Genomic DNA, 23,202 nt, shown 5'->3' with positions numbered 1-23,202 from the left:
GGCGCAAAATTTTCGGAGTTTTTCCGCATCCAAGCGTTTCCGCCTTTTGACCAGCAGTGCGTGTCGACGACGAAGGTAGATCGCGTCAATGCTGAACACACACAATATCCCGAAGAGACTCGTCGACAACATCACCACCACCACCCAGCATCCCAGCCTCCTCTCATCCCGTTAACGAAAGCTCCTTCTATAATTAATTAGTCGTTGATGACTCTTTCCACCGTCGCCGTCCCAATTAAAATCGAGAAGCGACTTTGAGAGAGTGGCGTCGCGGCGCGCATAGGGGTGGATTTCTCAATCGCTAATTGCCGACGTATAACACGTGAATGCCGCGCGTTGGCGGGTCGCGACCATAGAAATAAATATCATTGTGACAACACCGGGGCACCGATACGCTACAAAAACTTCACCAATTAACGCTTGGTAAACGTCAGTCGCCGCAACGCTGCACACGTGGCATTCATCATTATATGGCTACGACTCTCTCTCGCCTATTTATAAATCATTGTATATACTACATGAGAACCCTTCCGCTGAGGCCGCCCGGTTTTTTTCTTCTTCTATCCTGGATCATTGACGGTCGACTCGTCGATTCTATGCGGCTGTACGGGTGTTGACGTTTCACGGTAGGAGTGGAGGAAGGTTGCTTATTTCGCGTTTACCCCGCTTATTATCGTCAGACAGAATGAAAATACGCTTTTTGTCGATCGATAAAACGAGCAAATTGGCTTTTTAAATTTGGCGCTGCGTATTGCGCAAATGAGTTATTGACGCCTTTTTTTTCCAAATACGCGAATCCGCGTTATCGGCGCATTTTTTTCTTCGAAATGCGTTATTGAATGCTCCAATAGATATTAATTTGAATTGAATATTGAATAATATATTAAATTCACTTTTTCTCGTCAAGCTTTTTATATTTTTCCCTGTGCATTATTGTGCAAATGAATAACTGATGCATTTTTCTCGTCCAATTGCGCAAATCCGCGCTATAGGCGCATTTTTTCTCTTCGAAATGAGTTATTGAATCCTCAAATAGATATTAAAATCAAATTGAATATTAAATAAGATATTAAATTCACTTTTTCTCATCAAAAAGCAAATTAGCTTTTTATAATTTTCCCTTTTCATTATTGTGCAAATGAATTACTGAAGCATTTTTCTCGTCCAAATGCCCAAATTCGCGCAATAGGCGCATTTTTTCCTCTTCGAAATGCATTATTGAATGCTCGAATGGGTATTGACAATTCGGGCCGCAAATATGTTGCCAAATTCAACATTTATATATTCCGGTGTAATTTCAATTTACCGGTGCACGTTATTCATAATATTTTATAGGAAATTATTAAATCAAGTGCGAATCGTTATGTGTTCGACTTACGGCTATAGCCTTTTTGTCTTGAAAAAACTAGCAAATTAATTATTGACGCATTTTTGTGAGCTAAATGTGAATATTTACTGTTTTCACAGTTTTTTCAATAGAAAGCACTTTGTATTATCTTTGTTCCTGATAGAATTGCACAAATTGTTGTATTTTTCCGGACAAAATAATAAAATTCGCTATTTATTCGTATTTTATTTGTTAACTTCGCAAATTTTCTATTGACATTCTTTCCGTGCGCCAAGCCTTTTTGAATTAGAAGATCAAATTGAGTATTTATATTAGCGAAATGCGCAAAACTATTATTGACGCATTGTTATAGGTAAAATGGACATAATTGTTCTTGACACATTTATTATTACGGAATAATTTAGTAGGCTAAATATCTATATTTCTTATATTTCTGTTGACGCATTATTCTCGACATACGCATATTCGCTATTCGCACGTTCCACCAGTTGAAAAAGCATTATATTAGTGGAAATACAAAAAATTGTGTTAATAAGATGAAATGTTCAAATGAAATCAATATTGTCGAAGATTTCTAGATTTTAAATCGTTTCTACAAAATACGCACTCTTTTCAGATACATGCGCATCTTTTCCCTATATTATGAGTAAATTCGCGAATGACGCTTCCCTCCGATTTTCGGAATTCGAATGAAAAATGTCTCAATTCCGCTGAAATGCGCATCTATTCGCTTTTTTCACATTTACCTTTCTGGTTATACCGAAACGAGCATATTTCTTCGATTAAGATTGTTTCTGTTTGGTGAAAACAATTTGTTGCTAATGACAAACCATCCCATTTTCGAACATTCTGTAATATCAACTTTGAATGATCAATTATTATCCATCCATCTTCTGTTATGAAGTTTTGTCTCAACCTCCGAATGTTGCAGATAATGTTGAGTAAATAATCATATCGAAATCTGTGAAAATTTGACTGGCTTTTTCTATTAGGGAAGACATAGTAGTTATTTATAATAGAAGTACTGAAGGCATTGATATTCTCCCACGAATTCAAAATTCAAAAACGAGCCACGAAGTGTCGAGTTTTAGAATGATCTTTCTGTACGAATATAATACTTTTTTTTCCCTAATTCACTGAATTTTTTTTACATCAATGGAATATTTCCATAAATATCATTTGGTGATTTTTGCATTGAAAAATGTGAATTGCAGAACAGATTTCTGTATCACAAATTTGACAGATAATAGATAAATCCATGGCAGTAGAGTTCCGAGTACCAACAGCATATACTAATAAAAATAAAATATAATCATGAAATCCGTGTGAATCTGAAATATTTTGTTAGGTATGTATGGCAGAACAATGGATTTGATACAGATATAGAGAAAATACATTCATCAAACGTTTTTGTGTACGATATTTGCGAAACTGCAACGTTGCCACGTTCAAAAAAAATACGGAAATTCCAGGAATTATTGAAATAATGAACCGTAAACTTTCCAGGAAACTAGTTGGACTTCTACCGGGAATCAGGTCCCCCCTTCCCATCCTGCCCTCCCTAGCGCGAAACCTGAAAAAACAGGAGGAGGGCCGTCGGAAGGAAGGAGGATCATCTGGCGCACAATAACCCGATAAAAGAACGCTTCACCGGGAAGACTATCAAATGACAAATGTAATAAAAGTTGGGGTTCTCGCTGTCATTACAATAAAACGGCGGGTCTAAGCCGCGTGTAATTCCAGGGAGGGAGAGGGTTACGCTGCTCCTTTGTTCTCTCCTTCTATCCTCCTGCCAGGCAATCGATACGCTCTCCTTCACATGATGGCTCGGGAATTCGCACGGCGGAATTCGAATGCAGATGGGTTCCGTAAGTACGCCCGCGAAACAATTTCCTGCTCCTTATATAGGTATAGTCGAGGTCTTAGATGAGAATGATGTTCGCTTGCATACAGGATGTGCTGTTGGCTTTGGGAATGGGAGGAATTGTGTATGTGACGGTGTCCGGAAATAACCGAAATGGTAATTTGAAATTTTGATGAGGATAGTTGTGGCTACCACTCGGCAGATGGCACTTCAAGTTACTTATCATAACATGGCTCATTATCCTTCATGAATTAGAAGTACAAACGAAAATTAGATATTCTTCTGGTAATTTCAAGAAGGAAAACTTCTATGAACATAAGCCCGGAAACGTTTTGTTTTCGAGATATTAGACTTTAGATTTTGTTTTTGTTTCAAACTTTTTTTCATAGCGTCTGCACTTTCCAAGATATTCAACTGAAATTTGGCATAGATGATACAATTCAGGGTTTTTAAATCACGTGATATGCCAATGAAAATCTTAAGTGTGATATTTTTTTTTTTGAAGTCTGCCCGTTTTTTTTTTCCAGAACATTTCATTGTAGACCACCGGTGGTTGAGAAAAAATGTAAAAAGAAGCTTTCTAGTACTAAACTTCCTGGTTTCTTGTAGTTTTGTCGTATCTGTTACCGCTTTCGAAAAACAAAATTCAAACAATTTTTTTGAAATCCGCAGGAAATTCCAAATTATCATGAAAATCCCGTTAGCACGCTGTGACGAATAAATTAATTATTAGTTTTGTTGTTTATTTTCCCGATTTGTAGCAATGATTCGTCTAGATATTGTAGATAACCAATGCCAGGAACAAAGATGAAATCCAAACAGTTAAATATAAATAGTAGATGCCGTGATTTGAACAATTCTCTTCCCAGCATGGCTTTCAGGGAAGGGAAGTACAAGTAGGTGTGTTCGAAATGTTTTTTGGAAATATATTTGTCTGTAAGGTCTATAATGCCAATTTCTTGAGAAATTTGAAAGCTGGACATGAATATTCGAAACTCTTTGAACAGACGGAACTTGTAGAACAGGATGAGCAGAAATAAATTGCACAACTATTTGATCCGCGCTGTCAGCTATCGAAAACTAGTTGATAATATTAATTTTTGTTTACGCGAATATATTTTCTTTTAGATTGACAATTCTTACTTTGCTCAAGATTGTCACGAAAGGCTAAGTGAACATGAAACTACTATACGATACACGAATATGCTGACACCAGAGACGACGATTTGTCAGAAAAATAGTTGAAACGAGCCTGATTTGAGGCAGATTTTTCAGTAACCATTTCCTTAACTTCAAAAATTGAAACAAACCTTCACTTCATCACTCACATGTTTCTGATAAAATCAATTCAGTAAATGTAAGCTTCATTTTAACATTTTCAACATTCAATTAGCAATGTAAAATTTGGGACAGATTATTTGCTCGATGTTGCAAAATTTTTTTTTATTCGTTTATGTTTTCGAATGGTAGGAGTTTTTCTATGGAAAATGTCTTAGATACAATCCTTAATGACAAGTCTCATTTAGACATAAATGTACTCGTATATCCTTCAGTGTAATTTGATTGAGGTCTACTTAGGTCAGGACAGATTTGAATGGGAATGAGCTAATTGATAATAAAATATTCTAAAACAAGTTACAGAATGGGCTCCTATTCCAACACGAATGCGAAATTTGAGAACGAGCAATTTTCTTCTTGTAATCGAATGTGTTGATAGTTGATACATCTTTCCCAAACAGATGATGCGTATGTCTTCCAGCCTCCTCAACTGGCACATGCATGCGCCTCCATAATTATCAGCTTACGAGATGCTGACGCACGAGTTAGTCGAGAGACAAGTGTGCATCTTGGTCGGGAAGAAGGGTCTCTTGTTATCCATGGAAAACACACGCAATTTCAGGATAATGGTAATGAGCTTCATAATTATAGTGTGAGAGACTTGAAGAATTATCCGACGAAAACGCGTCTATAAAATTTACAGTCGTTGGTTTCGAAACTTTTGGTTCGACTTTTATTATGTCTTCATCTTCAGCTTTCCGAATTTTCGACTCTTTTCAAAAATAGTTGTATATTTGTGTTATCGCAGAAGATCTTAACTCCGTATCACACTTAGCCTTTTTCTTGTATATTTCAATATTTGTTTCTGGGCTTATTATGGAGCTCCAAACTTCGAAGTAGTTTTTGAGATTATTTTACGTTTTTTTCATAATTTTTGGGACATACAGTTATACAGGGTGTACCTGAATTAGAGGTACAAATGAAAAGCGAGATTCCCCGAACAATTTAAAAAAAAAGAATCCTATATAAACCTCAAACGCTTTGTTTTCATGATATATACATGGTGTTTCTTGTAGTCCTACTTTTTGTTAGATTATTTCATCAGTTTATCGAATATTCATGAATATCTACTATAGATTAGGTACCTAAACTTATAATTCATTCATTCATCACAGCTCAATAACTGGAGGATTACTAGAGTCTTGTTGGAAAACAAAACAAAAACTTAAAGGTATAAAACATGGAGAACATAAATCTAGAGCACTATTTAACAAATCTAATTGGACCTCATCAAGTATTCCATTATGTACTATCAACATTTCATTGAAATTGTAGATCTTTGGATCTACACTAAAAATTTCATTATTATTAGGATTTCTTTAATTAATCTTAATTAACTATTATGTAGATCTACCAGCTTGGTAGATGAGTATGAACTTGCTAGTTCTCAGTAAAATTTACAGCGATTTCTATGAAATATTCTAAATTTCCAGTGCAAGTGTGAAAAATCGATCAACTCAAATGAATCACATTTTCCCTCATTTCTACCAAGTCTAATAACGAAAAAACGTTCACTCAACAAAATACCTTCCAGAAACTCCCCTCCGTCCTCTGCATTACCCACCTAATAGATCTCCCGGAAAAACTATCCAGGGAAATAATGGCAAAAGGCTCTTTCTTTTTTTTTTTGGGGCCCAATAAGAAGAGGAATCAACAGCACGTCGAAATAGACGACTACGTCGGCGGCGGACCGGCATCGTCGACGTCGGCGAAATTAGATTCGAGTTCAAAGGCGAAATTATGAAAACACCTCGAGTCCTTTGAGGAGCGCACGATATGCAAACGACCAGGATAATTAGGATAACGGCAGCCACTCCAATACTCGCCGGCCCACTTGCTTTCGGTGTCCTAATTTATGTACTTGTGTTTTTGCACCGGGAGAACGAAAAACACTTGTTGACTATTATATCCTTTCCGATATTTCCGGGGAAAGAGGCGGAAATCGGTAAGGACGGCCGTAACTGAATTATACGCCGATAGATGGAGCCAATTTGCTACGTTCGGATGGGGATGCTACACTCGTAATGAGATAATTGGCGTTTGCTATATAAGAGCGTTTCGTGTTTTTCTCACATTCTTTTGGATAACGATGGTAATTTTTATTTTTGCCTATTGGGCGGAGAAATACATATAGGGAATTTATATAAAAGCAGAAAAATCTGTATCGTATATTGGCTATGTCTGAATTATTCCACTTCTACAAAATCCCTAAATCGACCAGACATTTTTTGAATTGAATATAATTGTTTTTATCAATTAGCACATTCCCATTCAAATATGTCCTAACCTAAGTAGACCTCAATCAGATTACATTGAAGGATTTTTGAGTACATTTAGGTCTAAATGAGACTCGTCATTCAGGATTGTATCGAAGGTATTTTCCATAGAAAAAGTCCTATTTCTCGAAAACATAAATGAATAAAAAGTATATTGCAATATCGAGCAAATTATCTGTCCCAAATTTCACATTGCCAATTGAATGTTTAAAATGTTAAATGAAGCTTACATTTACTGAATTGATTTTATCAGAAACATGTGAGTGATGAAGTGAATGTATTGTTCCAATTTGTAAAGTAAAGGAAATGATTGGATACTGAAAATCTCATATGATGTTTGTGTCTCTAATAATTGATTTGTGCTCCTTTTAACTATTTTTTCCGGCAAATCTTCGTCTCTGGTGTCAGCATCATATTTGTGTATCGAAGTTTCATATTCACTTAGCCTTTCGCGACACCCTTATGCAGAGTAAGAATTGTCATTCTAAAAGAAAATGTATTCGCGAAAACAAAAATTAATATAATCAAATAGTTTTTGATAGCCGACAGCGCGGATCAAATACTTCTGCAATTTTTTTCAATATTCAATACTGTTCAACAAGTTCCGTCTATTCAAACAGTATTGAATATTTTTCGCCCAGCACTCAAATTTCTTTAAAAATTGGCATTTTAGATCAGACGTCTGTCCGGTCTATACAAGTCTAATATATTTCCAAAAAACATGGGTATAATACATCGATTCAAATAAAAACTATCCTAGAAATTGTTCCAGAAGATTTTATATCCAGGCGAATGGAATTTTGTAAGATTATGAGAGATGAAATCCTAGAAAATAACATATTAACAAAAAATATATTTTTTACTGATAAATACTCATTTTCTCTCCATAGCTACCAGTGTCCTTCAGCAGTCACATATAAATAGGGGCGCAATATACTAAAAAACTTCACAAAATGAAAATTTGTGAATACTATACTCTTATTCCTACTAAATGCAGGATTCAGATAATCTAGATTTAATCATTTCGAACACATCTACTTGTATTCCCCTACCATGCTGGGAAGAGAATTGTTCAAACTACCGCATACTCTATCTTTATTCAACTATTGGATATCTAGACGAACCATTGCTATAAATCGGGAAAATTAACACCAAAACTTAAAATTAATTTATTCATCACAAATACGTCAAAACTACAAGAAACCAGAAAGTTTAGTACTAGAATAGTTATTAATATGGCTCAATCGACAACAAATGATTGATACTAAACCTCCTTCAAGGTTCACGTCTAATTTAGAAACACCCTGTATGAAGAATAACCATTTCAAGCAGCATGCTAAAATTCACCGGGCTAGAGTAATAAGAATCGAAATAATTTAAGCAGAATTTGAAAAAAACAATTAGAGAAGCATTGATGAGAATTCCACATTTTATTGTATTGGATTTTTGAATTCTACACCAAATTTCTCCCGTACCGTTCATCCCAGCAAATATATCAAATCGCATTTTCCTCCATCGACCTCATCATCACAAATAAAAAAAGACTATATGCGATTTTCATAGCACATAGCCATCTCCGCAACTGCAATAGATCGAGGCCGCGTTCGAGATTGATGGGATCCGAGATTCCGATCGAAATTATGTACCTAATTCAGAAGCACATCTTCCTCGCTCGCAACCTTCCCTCCTTCATTTCAATACCCCACAAATCTCGGACGTAAACGCATAACTCTCCTATGCTACGTGGAAAAATTATATTCCACGCATCGCATCGAAACTCGTTATTTTTCCAACTCGGAGAGAGAGAGATGTGCGTGACTGGCAACCGCATAGCTCATGGCATCAACCGCTAATATTTATTTTCACGACTGTTTTTGTTGCAGTATACCCAGTTAATTTTTTATCGCATCCTCGTTTCGCGGATAATTCGACGATATATCCGAAGGTTGATTATCTGGCAGTACGATGACATTGGAGATTGGACGGAGGCGATTGTTGTAAGATCTCTCTCGGTTTTGGAGTTGGTGGAGAGGTGGACGATTATGGAGATTGTACCTGGTGGTAATTGGATTGGTCGGTATGGTTTTCAGGGAATTGTTAAGGCTCTAATTATTTTCTCTTGATTTAAATTATAATGTGAGCTGTTTGTTATGTTGGTGCAATGATTTCCTTGGTTACTAACTCAGCACCTTACCGTTGTATAGGAAAATGCACCTTTAAGAAAGGGAAATACTGCAAGATCTAAAACTATCTGGATCACAGTAAGAACATGCTACATCTCCTCACTGGCTTCCTTACAGGGCACTGCCAAACTCAGGAAGCATCTAATTAGAGAGATTAGATTCAACAGAAACTGAAGATAGCAGATTCTGTGAGGAGAAGCAGGAATAAACTCTTGATCACTTGGTCACTCCTAGCCAAAGCAAAAATAGCTTTGAATAAGAATCTTGGAGTAGTGATTCAACCTCCTTGAAGTCAGATACCAGATCATTAGCTGTAAATGTTGTAGTGGAGACAACAGCCTCTGGAAGCACCTAATGAGAATAGGGATTTCAAAAACTGATATGTGCAGATTCTGTGAGGAGGAGATGGAGACTCCTAATAATCTGGTATAAGAATGCCCAGCTATTGCTGTCCAACGCAAAAATGCTTTGGATGAGAAATTTTTTTGAGTGAGGATGTAACATCCTGGAAGCTATCCCAGATACTGGAGATCATTAGAACGTTGGAACTGGAAGACGGGTTCACAAATGCGAACAGTTCTGGTGAGGTGCATTAGTTATCATGGTTTCGGTGCAAGGTAACTCCTTAAGAGTGATCAGAAGTCATCTCAGAACAAACTTTTCCTTCGAAATTGATATAGTCAACTTCCAGTGAAAATGTATGTGAAATTTCAGTGGAAATAGGAATTTTCAGAAGTAAATATTAATTCAAGTCATAGAATCATGAAATTTTAAGGTCACGATACAAGGTAACTCCTAACAGTAATCGAAGTAATCTCAGCAATTGATTCAAAACGTAAAACCAACATTTGCCTTTGAACCTATGAAATTGATAGGGTCAACTTTCTGTGAAAATTTATTCGAAAATTCGATGGAAATTGGAGTTTTCGAAGGTAAATTCCAATTCAGACCATACGAAGGATCACGAAATTTTTCATACATTTTCGGTAAGAATTATAATCAAAGTAAACGACAAAATGAATATAACTATGAAATTTTATTTTTCGATTATAACAAATCGATCGGACTGAAATGTAGAAAGCAGTTGAAAAACAGTGAAATGAATATCAATGAAAAATTTCTTGGAAATCACTGAAAGATTGATTTTTTTCATAAGATATTTCGATAGTTCAGAATTTCTCTAGAATTAATCTACGAGTTCATCGATAAAATTACTTATTCAAAAATTCAGTTCTATGGTTTTCACACGGAAAAACAAACGAGATTTTCAATTCTGATAATCCTACGAATCACGCAGAATATCTTTCGGAAAACGGACTGATTTGTTTTAAATTTTTTCAGTTATATGGAAGGAGGGTTTCAGTTATATGGGGGAAGAATGTAAGATAATACAAGTATATAAGAAGAAAATTGAATAGAAAACAACCATAACCAATACTCATTGCGAATGAAGTGAACACGCACAATCAAAATAAGTACATCGGCAAAATGGCAAGAAGATGACAAAACAAACTTTAGAAATCGGTCGTAGTTGACATCTCGGATGACGTCATCGATGACGTACTACAGCTGCTTTTATGCAGATATATCGAATGTAACGTACTCAAAAATCGCACACTGTACGTGTTTAACCCAATTCCTGTGCGTATCATCCCCAAGACATATCTACGCGATCGGATAAACCCGGAAAACCATAGGGGAAACCCCCCAAAGCCCGGAAAGTGCCCCATTAGGCCACGCTTAGATAATTTCGGAGATTAATGAAAAAGCGGGGGAAGCGTGGGGGGCGGCAAACTTGCGGAGTGTTCTAAAAAAAAAAAATCAAGTTTTCGAGGACCGTGCCGGTCGGACATGCGATCGAGCGGGTCGGGACAAAGAGCGGGGGGGCCCAGGCGGAGATTGATATCGGCTTTGCGGGGTTGTATACAAATGCTGATCGCGGGAGGGTGCGACATAATGGAAGCGGGAGAGCACGGTACGTTGCCCCCGAATCGGGACTTGTTGATCCGGACTGCTGTGCGGATATTGATGCGTTCACAATGACCCACCACGTCCCTCTCTCGGAAATATTTAATATGGCAATTTGTTAATGGCAATCCCATCTTGTCTCGTTCGAGACGTACGTCCCTGGTTTAATTATGAAGGATTAATGTGAGGCGGCGATGTTCATTTTATTAAATTCTCGACGGTTGGTGGAGTGGAAGTGATTCCTGAGGAACAGGTGTATGAAAATGAGGATGTGTTCGTTTTAGGACCGATTATGTTGCAAATTGATTTGATCAGAATTAGATAAAGGGCTAAGTACTTGAATGAACATAGGCGTATAACTTTGCTTCAGACGATTTTTTCTGAAATTCGATTCGAAGTATTGCCCATCGCTGGCCACTACTTTCTCCCATCTTTCGAGCAGCGTACGAATCCCGCGTTGAAAAACTGGTCATCTTTTGAAGCGATCCACGAATCGATCCAATTTTTTACTTCTTCATATGACACGGAGTGCTGGTTAGCCAAGCCGTGTGCCATTGATCGAAACAAGTGATAGTCCAAGGAAGCAACGTCTGGAGAATACGGCGGGTGGGGTAGGACTTCCCATTTCAACGTTTCCAAGTATGTCTTGACCACTTTCACAACATAGGGTCGAGCATTGTCATGCTGAAAATCACTTTATAATGTCTCTCGTTGTATTGCTGCCGTTTGACTTTCAATGCTCGGCTCAAACGCATTAATTGCGTTCGATAATGATCGCCTTTGATGTTTTCAGTCGATTTCAACAACTCATTTTACACTACACCCAGCTGGTCCCACCAAAAAGTGAGCATGACCTTGGAACCAGGAATATTCGGTTTAGCTGTCGACATGGAAGCATGGGATATCTCATTTTCTTCATTTGGGATTATCGTAATGAACCCATTTCTCGCCTCCAGTCTTAATGCGATGCAGAAATCCATTCCGTCTTTGTTTTTCAAGCAGCTGTTAACAAGCAAACAAACGCCGATCAACATCTCTCGGCTTCAACTCGTACGGCACCCAATATACTTGTTTCTGAATCATTCCCATGACTTTTAAGCATTTTGAAATGGCTTGTTGCGTCACTCCCAATGGTCCTGCCAATTCTTGTTGCGTTTGACACGAGTCTTGATTAAGTAATGCTTCCAATTCTTCATCTTCGAAAACCTTCTCTCTTTCACCGCCATGCTTGTCTTCTACTTCAAAATCACCGTTCTTGAAGCGTTGAAACAGTCTCAGCACGTTTTTTCACTAATAGCAGCCTCGCCATAGATATTTGACAGCATTCGATGAGCCTCAGCCGCAGATTTCTTCATGTTAAAGCTGAAAATTAAAACCTCCCGCAAATGACGAGACTTTGGCTCGTGAGCTGACATGTTTGATCAGGAATAACTTCATGATGCAGACACAAATCGACCAATATTTCGATGACGTTATGTTTACGAATACCTAAGCTCATTATATGACTACTACGATCTATTTATTTCGACTACCAATTACCGCTACATCCATCTATTGAAAAACGTCGGAAGCAAAGTTGTACATCTAATAAAATAATAATCCTAAAACCTCCAGAAAATCTCCCCTTAAAAACATAATTCAAGAACAACCCAGATAGCTATTCTTCGTGATGCGGCTGAAAGCGTCTGCCATATTTTGTCAATAAAAAGATTTCGGACGGTCGCCATATTTTAATCAGTTTCGGATTAGCGATGAGCCGGTTTATTGAAAAACTGCTGCGCTGTTCACTTCGAAATTCATTGTTCCCGTTCCTTCTCAGCCCATTGAGTCTCAAATTGATATCTGTTTACATTATGGTAATAATCGTCTGGAGCAAGCTCCCTCAGAAATTGATTCTGAATGCACAATAGTTGTTGATCAGAATGCACAAGGGTGCTTCTGGACCCGAGAAGAAGGATGTATTTCTGCCTACTCGGCCATAAATTCAGATCTACACCATCGAGTGGAGCATAAGAAGTATTTTGTGTACATAGAAATTTAGAATGCATTTCGTTAATTTCGACGTGTACCATCATTTCGTCTCGCGTAATGAAAAAATGAGTAGAGTCAAGAACTTTTGAGCGCTCGTTCATACATGCGCCAATTGCAATCCTGGAGCTCACATACACCACTATACCGTTTGTGATCTCCAAGGTTTTCACGCAGATTTTCAGCTCGTTCGGACTTGTTATCATGAAATATTTTGTTTGTTTATATGCTGCTGGTTCCGATGAAACTATCAACACGAAATTTTGCACAAAGCTTGAAATGGTACTTCTATACCTACATACTCGCAAAATCTGTAATCACATAAATATTGTATATTACTATTCTTCTTGAATTTTCTATGGCGCAGGTGTTGTGATCACCTTAAAATTTCCTAAGGAGCTTGAAATAGTTATTTTATATCTCCACTAAAAATCCCAAAGCTAACTTTACAATGGTCTAGGAAATATTTGATAATTTTTTTTAGATATTCTTCTTGCATTTTCTATAGTTCTGCTTATGCGATCAACATGATTTTTGAAACTGTCATCTTACATTGAAATGAAAAATTAAATTAACTTGGTGTTCTTCCTGGTACCCCCTCTCCCAACAACCTTCTTGTGGCGGAATAAACTTGGATTTTGCTAGTGCTCATTCATAAGCTTGAACATAATATGGGAATTCAAGGGAACTCTCACGGATTGGATCATTCCTGGATGATAGAACATTCAGAGTGAGCGTTGGTGGCGTTTTCCCACACAATTCTTACCTTGTATGAAAAAACGCCTCCAAAAAACGGTTACCAACGGGGTGCCACAAGGATCGGTACTTGGGCCAGTTTTTTCTACTATACACACTCCAGGCAGCCCTGGAGTGGTATTTTACAATTAATCACAACAAAACATCAATAATACCCAAGATCATTTGAGAAAACATAAACTCCATTTGATCTTTCCAACTCAACCCTTAAAATTTTTCATACAACGCGCGGTTCGTGCTTTCTAGACGGCCAAAATTAACATCGGCAACGACATTGCGGTACAGACAGACGGCAACCGAGCCAGAAATTTACGGGAGACGGTGTCGACGTGCTAGCCGCAGCCTACTACGCGAATTTGATGAGACAAACGGGCACAGTCTTTCTCCGCACTCTGTTCATATCAATTAGCCGTTAATTGGGTGAGTGTGTGTATGTTGGAGGTTGGAGAAGAGTACCCTCCCCCCTCCGCTCCCACTCCTCCATCGGCAGGTCTTCAGCTTCGCAGGAAACGGTAATTGGGTAGTTGTGTATTTGTAATTTAATTGTTCATTATTCCGTAGCAGGAGGCGCATATATTTATTGGACCGACGGACTGTGAAAGTCTGTTTTGTTTTTACCGTCAGATCTTTTACGGCAATCCGACTTAACGGTTCAGGTATGGCGAAAAAGAAACGCACTGTTAGGGAAAACATTTTCTCATCTCGAACAAGGTCACCAAAATGTTCCAGACAACCTCTTCACATACACCTATGTGGATGCAAACATTGAGAATGTTGTGAGAAAATAACATGATTTTGTGTTTTTTCCTTCAGGTGGAGCCTAGTGAATTAATTTTTGGTGTTGTCTGGTCGAGTTCTCACATTTTTCGATTTTGTGCTTCGTTTTGAAAGAAAAGGGCTTATAAGTATAATTTGGTTCTCGTAAATCGTTCTGGTGCTCACCGTCGAAACTGAAAACGTGTGTCTTTGGAGGTAATGAATTTAAGACCACCTCACCTTGAAGAAATCGAATAGCTTCAATATCGTCCTGAGAAACATCGCAGAATTTTTCGTTTAATGAATTCGAAACGTCTACTCTGGAAGGTATCTACAAATATTATAAACTTTTTCGTTTCTATTTTATCAATAGACAGCATAGACTGCAGATTTCATAGGATGGCAAATATCTATGTTTGATCAGATGAATAAAAAGATTTTGACTAGCGCAGAATACTCATTTCCTCTCAGTTTTGAGGGATGTACAATAGACCTCAAGGTAGAATGTTTGAGTAATCCTCTATCCTGATCACTAGACTACGTCTTCTAAACAAAATTGTTGTCTCAGACGGTTAAAACATTTTAACTTGTAAATAATAAATTAAATTAATTTCACAGCATACAGACAATTTTTCAATTTTGAAAAAAGTACCTCCTCGAGCGGGAATCGAACCCGCAACTGATGACTAAGCCATCGAGGAAGCTGAAGATCCTCGATGGCTAAGTGGATTGAGCGTCGAACTAGTCATTAGAAGGTTGCGGGTTCGAGCCCGCTTGACGAGGTACTTTTTTCAAAATTGAAAAATTGTCTGTATGCCGTAAAATTAATTTAATTTATTAACACACAGACGTTGAACGATATTCACGCTTATAAATAATGGTAATATCAGTTGAAGTTCTTCTAGCTTCTTGCATTTGCTGCAATAACTCAGATTTAGGGAATTTGCATATGCCTCAATTTCTCGCTTGAGTAAATTCATCTTTCATAAGTTTCTGATCTAAATTCGAAAAGCGAGTTGAAATTGGAGTCACTTGTGGTATCATTAACATTAAATTTGGTTGAATAGTTACGCTCACGCACCTGATTATTATGGATAGTTATCATCCACGAGAAGAACACCAATTAATATATCGGGTGTCCCAAGGTGAGTGGCCTATTAGATTATTATGGAAACTATTGATGGTAAAGATTTCAAATTTTGTGGATAGATATTTGGCCAGTTAAGGTACATTTGTAAAATAATTTCACATTTCCAGTGTTGCCGGATGTACGACAATTTGGCAACAACTTTGTTATTTTGAATGGGACATCCGGTATTTCTATTTTTTTATGATACTCCATAAAATATTAAATCTATTCACTCTTACTTTTCCATCCCTATCTTCAACGGTTTTTGAGTTATTAATTATTTTTCGAAATTTTTGATCAAATTGGCGTATTACGAAAATGACTCTAGTTCGCTCAATATTTGAGATTCAAGTCAGAAATTTTGCAAGTCGTTAGATATTGATCTGATCTGTGTCACTGCTTTTGAATTATGGTTGTCAATAATACAGGACGGACCAAAAAAAATCATCATTTGCCAAGTTAAAAAATTGTAAAAAAGTCTATTTTTTCAAATTAGACACCTAGTATATTTTTCAATTTTTGGAATCAGTACAACACATTCTACAATTTTTCTATTCACTTACACAGACTTTTTTACTATTTTGTAACTTGGCAAATGATGATTTTTTTTGGTCCGTCCTGTATTATTGACAACCATAATTCAAAAGCAGTGACACAGATCAGATCAATATCTAACGACTTGCAAAATTTCTGACTTAAATCTCAAATATTGAGCGAACTAGAGTCATTTTCGTAATACGCCAATTTGATCTGAAATTTCGAAAAATAATTAATAACTCAAAAACCGTTGAAGATAGGGATGGAAAAGTAAGAGTGAATAGATTTAATATTTTATGGAGTATCATAAAAAAAATAGAAATACCGGATGTCCCATTCAAAATAACAAAGTTGTTGCCAAATTGTCGTACATCCGGCAACACTGGAAATGTGAAATTATTTTAAAAATGTACCTTAACTGGCCAAATATCTATCCACAAAATTTGAAATCTTTACCATCAATAGTTTCCATAATAATCTAATAGGCCACTCACCTTGGGACACCCGATATAGAGAAAAATACGTAATATGCGTCTGTACTTGCACCGACGCCTTGGAAGAAAACATAAGTAATATAATTCAAAACGCAGCCTCCTCCGACCGTCTGGTAAAATTGTGCGTTGTGAGGTGCTGATTAATCCTGATCCCAGAGCGCATAACGTTGTTCTATTATTAGGAGGGTATTGAAATAAACAGGGATGTTAACCAAGGTTTATGTAGGTACTCAAGAATAACGACCTAACGGAAACATGAAAATTATTTTTAATTGGAAGGAACTAACGGGCTAAATATGTGGTACAGTGCCTCTCGACAATTTGCATGTAAGAGAATACAACCCCAACACCTTTACCACCACCACTTGTTCATCCTTGCGAAATGTTGAGAGTGAGAAAAACTGGGAATTTCGTAGTGCAATTTTTTGAATTTGCCGCTGGTTGAAAGACCTGAAGCGTAAGATTCTATCCGAATACTCTTCGTCTGAATGGATACTTCACGCTAATAGTTGTATTATGAAGGTACTTCTTGCACTTTCATTGTTAAGTGAGGAAAAGCTGAGTCGTGTATAATCTACCTCGTTATATTTCTAGGCTAATGGTTGAGAATGAATTCTCTTTCATGCGATATTGAAGTATTTTTTATAGCATGGCTTTGAAACTAGTAGTATTTCAATCATGAACTTTCAAACAAATATGAAGATTCAATAAGGTAATAAACAAAGATAAAGGAAGTATACGCAATTTTGCATGTCCCCAACATGATTAGATTACATTGTCGGATTGTGATATACAGGGTGGCCATTTGAAAACGAAACAGACGAGATTACAGACGAAATAAAGTTTTTCGATAGAAATGCTCGGACAGGTCGATTTCTGTTTCGAGGGGGACAACTTAAGATGTAGGTTACGGACGCATAGCGCTTCAACCCTTGCTGCTACAACCCCCACCCCCAATTTTTGAATAGGGAAGATGGGGTGAGTGATACCTCAATTTAAAGGTATTTTTATACTGATTTCAGCACAGTAATTGTTTTTTCATTTTATGCATTAGTTCCCGAAATATTCATGCGTTAGTTAGTTAGGAAGGAAGCCACAGTCATGGTTGTTTTGAAGCTCAAAATGTCGATTTTTCACAAAACACTACAAGTGCCATGAAAACACCACTTCATTCTCAAATACTTAGTTAAGAATATTTCGAGAACTAATGCATAAAATGAAAAAACAATTACTGTGCTGAAATCAGTATAAAAATACCTTTCAAATGAGGTATCACTCACCCCATCTTCCCTATTCAAAATTTGGGGGTGAGGGTTGTAGTAGCAAGGGTTGAAGCGCTATGCGTCCGTAACCTACATCTTAAGTTGTCCCCCTCGAAACAGAAATCGACCTGTCCGAGCATTTCTATCGAAAAACTTTATTTCGTCTGTAATCTCGTCTGTTTCGTTTTCAAATGGCCACCCTGTATTTTCAAATCCACAATTTTACTATACTATTATGAATGTATATTATATTGAATTAAATATATTTTAAGTGATTCTCAATTAAATATGCAAATTTGAATATTTGGAATCCGATATTTTTCCTAATTGTCGAATTTATAAAAGCAGAATATTTATTATTTTCTGTATCTACCTGCTAAAATCCAAGGTTCGGAAACTTTTGCTTTCCTAGTGTCATTGGTTGTTTCACGTCTTTTGGCGCGCTTGAAGTTTGTTTTCTGAATTTCTGATATAATGAAGTATTTATTTAAATATATTTTGAGTTGAAATGAAACGTTGATTCACAATGGAACGTAAAAAGTGCGTTCGTTGTGGAGAAACTCGCGAATTGAGTGAAATATCGTATCACTGATAGCTTTTCATTTCCGCGCGCTTCTTGTCAAATTTGATAATTCATGTTGGGGACAAAATTGATTACTGAAAATGAAATATGCTCCCTTTATCTATGTTTATTACTCTGTGGAAGATTAAAAATTAAAAACTCTCTCTTTCTGTTTCACCATTTGGCTATATAAGTATTGAGTCATAGTGAAGGGTTTTCCAATAGAAATGATTCGAAACGAGTTTAAATCGTTTTGATTCGCTATATTTCAAATTATGCCAGCTAACTTTTTCGTACTGATGGGAATTTTGTTAATTTGCGATAATTCATAATTATGTTGAATATTTATCCAACCGAGTCTATTCATCGCATGTGAAAAAAGAATCATTTAGCGAAATACGAACTGAGCTTATCATCAGGCTAGAATAAAACGAGGAGCACTAAACCATAATGGGGTTATTCATATCTGACGAAGTTGTAGATGAATCCGGTTATTTAGATTATAAATTAACGCTGTTGCATTCATTTTACCGACTTGCTCTGATCCGCTGGCGAACTTCCCGTTGCCAGATTTTCCATTTGGGAAGGTGTTTCACGCCGAAACCATCAAGACTTGTAAATTACTATAACACAATATTATACAGTATGACGGATCAATTATGATTCATTCCAATTCTCATGAAAAAAAATAGTTTATATAAAAGCTGATAAACATGAGTACAACAGATGAAAATTAAATCAAAAACAACCAGAACTAATCCCTAAAACGAATGGAATAAAACGCACAATCAGAACAAGTACATCGTCAACACAGCAGATTGTCGACAACGCAAGTTTTAGAAATTACCCGGTTTTATGTATTTTCCGAAATTTGCTTTGAGCAAGTGTCTAAAATTGGCCAGCCTAAGAAGCACTATTCTGAGCATTCCAGTACTAAATCTTCACGAAGTGATAAGTCTGTTCATATATAAGACGGAGCAATATAAACTGAGTAAATCGCATGGTTTGCGCATAGGGCAACTGTTATTGGTCCCCAGGAGACAGCCAGGATCGTAGTCGCAACGGAATATGGATATTAACTGTGAATTGATGATTTGTATATCTGTTTCACAGAAGAGTAAGAAGAAATGCATGGCTTTACTTGTTAAGATGTTTTGTATATTTTATTTGGATATTAATATGGATAACAAACTGTACGAATATTTGAATTATCCCAGTACCTCCTCCTGTTCGAAGACTTGTTCATATTGCACCGTCTTTATTTGAACAGATAGACTTTTAACGACGTTGCCAGATTTCCCAATAATTCCTTAGAAACGGGAATAATGAAAAAGGGTTTATATTAAAGAATAAATGAACTGGTAGCAGTTTTTTCTAGCCAATCGACCGTATTGGATTGGACCTAATCTTGTCTAAATCAACCCAAGATGCGAAAATTCACATCCCAGTTCTCCTCAACGACTCATCAGTGTGCAAGGGGTGATCTTAAAGAATGCTCCTCCCGAAGGGTTTGCGGGGGGGTGCTTTGTAAAAAAATACCTGTGGCGGCGAGCAACGGTCCGAGGCGTCTCCATTCGGCGGGGCTAAGGGGCTGCGGTTGCTGAGGCGGGGGACTCCCGTACTCACCCATCGAACCCGTGGCCTTCGAGTCCAGCTGGTACGGTGGGATGCCCATGTGCGCCGGCGGCGGTTGGGACAGGGGGTCGCCGTTGGGGCAGAAGAACGGGAGGCCGGCTCCTGGGTGACCGCCGGGACCGAGTCCCATCTTACTGGCCTGAAAAAAAAAAGAAATTGTAAAAAAATATCGAAAACCATAAATACACAGAAAAGATTATTCAATTATTGCCTCAACACTAAGAAATCCCATTCCATTTTCTTGAGAAATTTAAATGGTTCATATAGATGAAAACGAATGTATGTCTGTATGTTTGTCCTTTATGCGTTGCTACACCTTTCATTCGATCGTTATCAAACTTCGAGAAGTTATTGAGTACATCTCCACGGAGGTTTTTGACCATTCAATATGCTAGATGAGAGTAATAAATATTCAATGGCCCAAGAAAGATATTCGTTAGTAGTATTCTGATTCTGAAAAACGATTCTTGTTTCAATTTAAACGATATCATCTTTTGTGCAATAGCAGTGTAAATCTCCAGACTATGATGACTACTGATTATGTTGATCGAAATCATTAAAAAACGGCCACATTTGAAGAAAAAAAAGGTTCTGTTTCATGAAGACAATGCGCCGTGTCACAAACCAATGAAAACAATGGCAAAATTGCATGAACTGGGCTTCGAATTGCTTCTGCATCCACCGTATTCGCCAGATCTAGCCCCCGGAGACTTTTTTCTGTTCTCAAACCTCGAAAGAATGCTCGCTGAAAAGAAATGTAGCGCCTATGAAGAAGTAATCGCCGAAACTGCGGCCTATTTTGAAGCGAAAGACAAATCGTACCACAAAAATGGTATCGAAAAGTTGGTAGATCGCTATAATTGCTGTATCGCCCTCGAAGGCAACTATGTTGAATAATAAAATCGAATTTTGTCAAAAAAGAGTGTTTTACTATGGTAGACCGGGGACTTTTCAATTGGCCTGTTAAGCTCGCACACTGTTTTGTCTACTTTTCAATGAATTCTGCAAACGTGGAATATTCATCTTTCATGGTGAATAAAACGCAGTAATATGAGGAGGAATCATATTTCAATGGTGTAATTAACCTGGCGGCGTATTGAATTGGATCCAGGATATTTTCATAATGGAATAACAGCAGGCGTTAGTTACACTGGGCGATTCCTACCGAAGATTCCGAAGTGTTACACTAAAGCAGGCAATTAGAGGAGATGAAGTAGCCATTATTCTCGAGTAATTACTCTGTCTTATTAATTACATCAGTTGCGGTCACTGTACTTGAATTTTCAATGGTATAATCGAATTATTATTATTTATCCGGTCATGCAAGAAGTTTCTAACACCATTGGCGTAGTCATCTGGCTAGCAAAGTCAAAAGCTTTACAATTACAACGATATATTACATATGTGGAAACATAATTAGCATTGTTCTCGAATAGGAATGTTGCCTTTATTTTGAAATTGCTTTTAATTTGTAGATAACTCCTATATAAACACGAAAAAAAATATTTCCATGGAAAAATATAGAAAGTACCAATAAAAAATACGTAAATAAAAAAAGTGTTCAAAATTCCCGCTGAAACGCTTCATTCTGTCACGATATTATAGTGACGTCACTGCATAATAGTCACCACCATAGACAAACTAACTAGTTTATCTATGGTCACTACGTGCTAACTGTCAAACTGAACTGGTATCTGCTAATATTGACAGTAAAGTCGGTTTGATTATGTCATCTGACGTTCTAAACCATAGATTAACTAGTTCTAGATAAGATTAGTTTGTCTATGTTCTAAACGTTTCAGTGCTATGACGTCAAATTGCCCTGATTGGCGTTCGCAGTCACGTGCTAGTCGATAAGAATTAACACAATTTAAATCAATTTTATTAAATTGAATTCGAGAAATAAGATAATGAAAATGCTATTTTAGTATTTTAAAAACGGCCTTCAATGTGGAAAACCTAAATTCATTTGATTTTATTATATGACGCAACATCCATAATGAATCAGTTTAGAGCTTCTTCAACATAATTTGTTGCTGTAGTCACCAATATGAATTATGCAGATGAAGAATTTTGAACTGTTTCGTTTTCACTTTGAAAATTGGCAACAGCGCTTAGTAAGGAGGATTTTACGAATTATTTCTGAAGATTTCAGAATACGAAGGAACTACAATATTGTGTTTGTTAAACTCTACTTAACAATCAGTCGAAAAAAAAGTTAATTTCTAAAGTTTTATTTTAATGTTTTATTTCATCGCCGAATAATAATTGCAATATGTATTCTACGCCTATGATCATCATTTTGAATAAGCTCCACGCAGAGACAGTGGAATTTAATTTTATGGTATCATTATGAAATTTATGATCTGTTAATTAATTTTATCATTTCGATCGTTAATTCAATTCTTCCTTTTTCGTTCGCATTTTGTTTACATGCGGACAGTTGGAAATATTCCGAATATGCAAATAAGTTACAGGCCGATATTAACACCGTATTTGAATCCACCTCTGCCAGATAAAAATAATTGGATGAGAGGCATTAGCATAACATACACAGAGACCCATGCAATGAATCAAGAATTACCGGGAAAATGCATTAGGAATTTATATTCAACTCTGCAGCAGTGGCTTTTATTTGTAATCCATTCATCACACAGAAATACGCATTTGCTGCGTAGCTATTTATTTTCTTCGAATTGCTCTACCCGGCATGAATGCTGAATAAGATGAGGATTTCGATTTCAGATTTGCGATCGAGTCGGGATCGTGGAAAGACATTTCTATTACCTCAACGTCTCGTACGACAGTTATGCAAAAAGAAATATGTAACTACAACTGAAAGTATCCTTGTGTTTTTCCATACTTTAACATTTGAATGAATCACTAATCACTATTTTTATTATTCTATTCTCAGCGAAATTGAGTTGGTGAATAGGTATCAACTTTACTATTATAAGTTTTCAGTTTTTCAAGCATTAATATATTAATGTCAGTGAACATTTGATAATTTTGAGAGATCTTTTAAGAGAATTGAAGATCCACTTGGAAAATTTGTGTATGAAATTG

The 23,202-nt window shown here is 36.8% G+C and overlaps 1 protein-coding gene across 7 annotated transcripts in view; it reads right to left on the bottom strand.

Annotated features, from left to right (window-relative positions):
- Positions 1-23,202, bottom strand: part of LOC123674153 (protein pangolin, isoforms A/H/I/S) — a 269,346-nt gene that overhangs the window by 31,931 nt on the left and 214,213 nt on the right. For 6 of the 7 annotated variants that reach the window (XM_045609051.1, XM_045609052.1, XM_045609042.1 and 3 more), the window contains one exon: positions 20,041-20,275. In XM_045609051.1, the coding sequence (XP_045465007.1) occupies positions 20,041-20,275 (235 nt within the window). The remainder of the gene's footprint in view (positions 1-20,040; positions 20,276-23,202) is intronic. The other variant, XM_045609047.1, reaches the window with a different exon arrangement.

The sequence above is a fragment of the Harmonia axyridis genome, chromosome 2, assembly GCF_914767665.1.
Source record: "Harmonia axyridis chromosome 2, icHarAxyr1.1, whole genome shotgun sequence".
Lineage (NCBI taxonomy): Eukaryota > Metazoa > Arthropoda > Insecta > Coleoptera > Coccinellidae > Harmonia > Harmonia axyridis.
The sequence above is the reverse complement of the archived record's forward strand: the minus strand, read 5'-3'. Positions and strand labels throughout refer to the sequence as shown.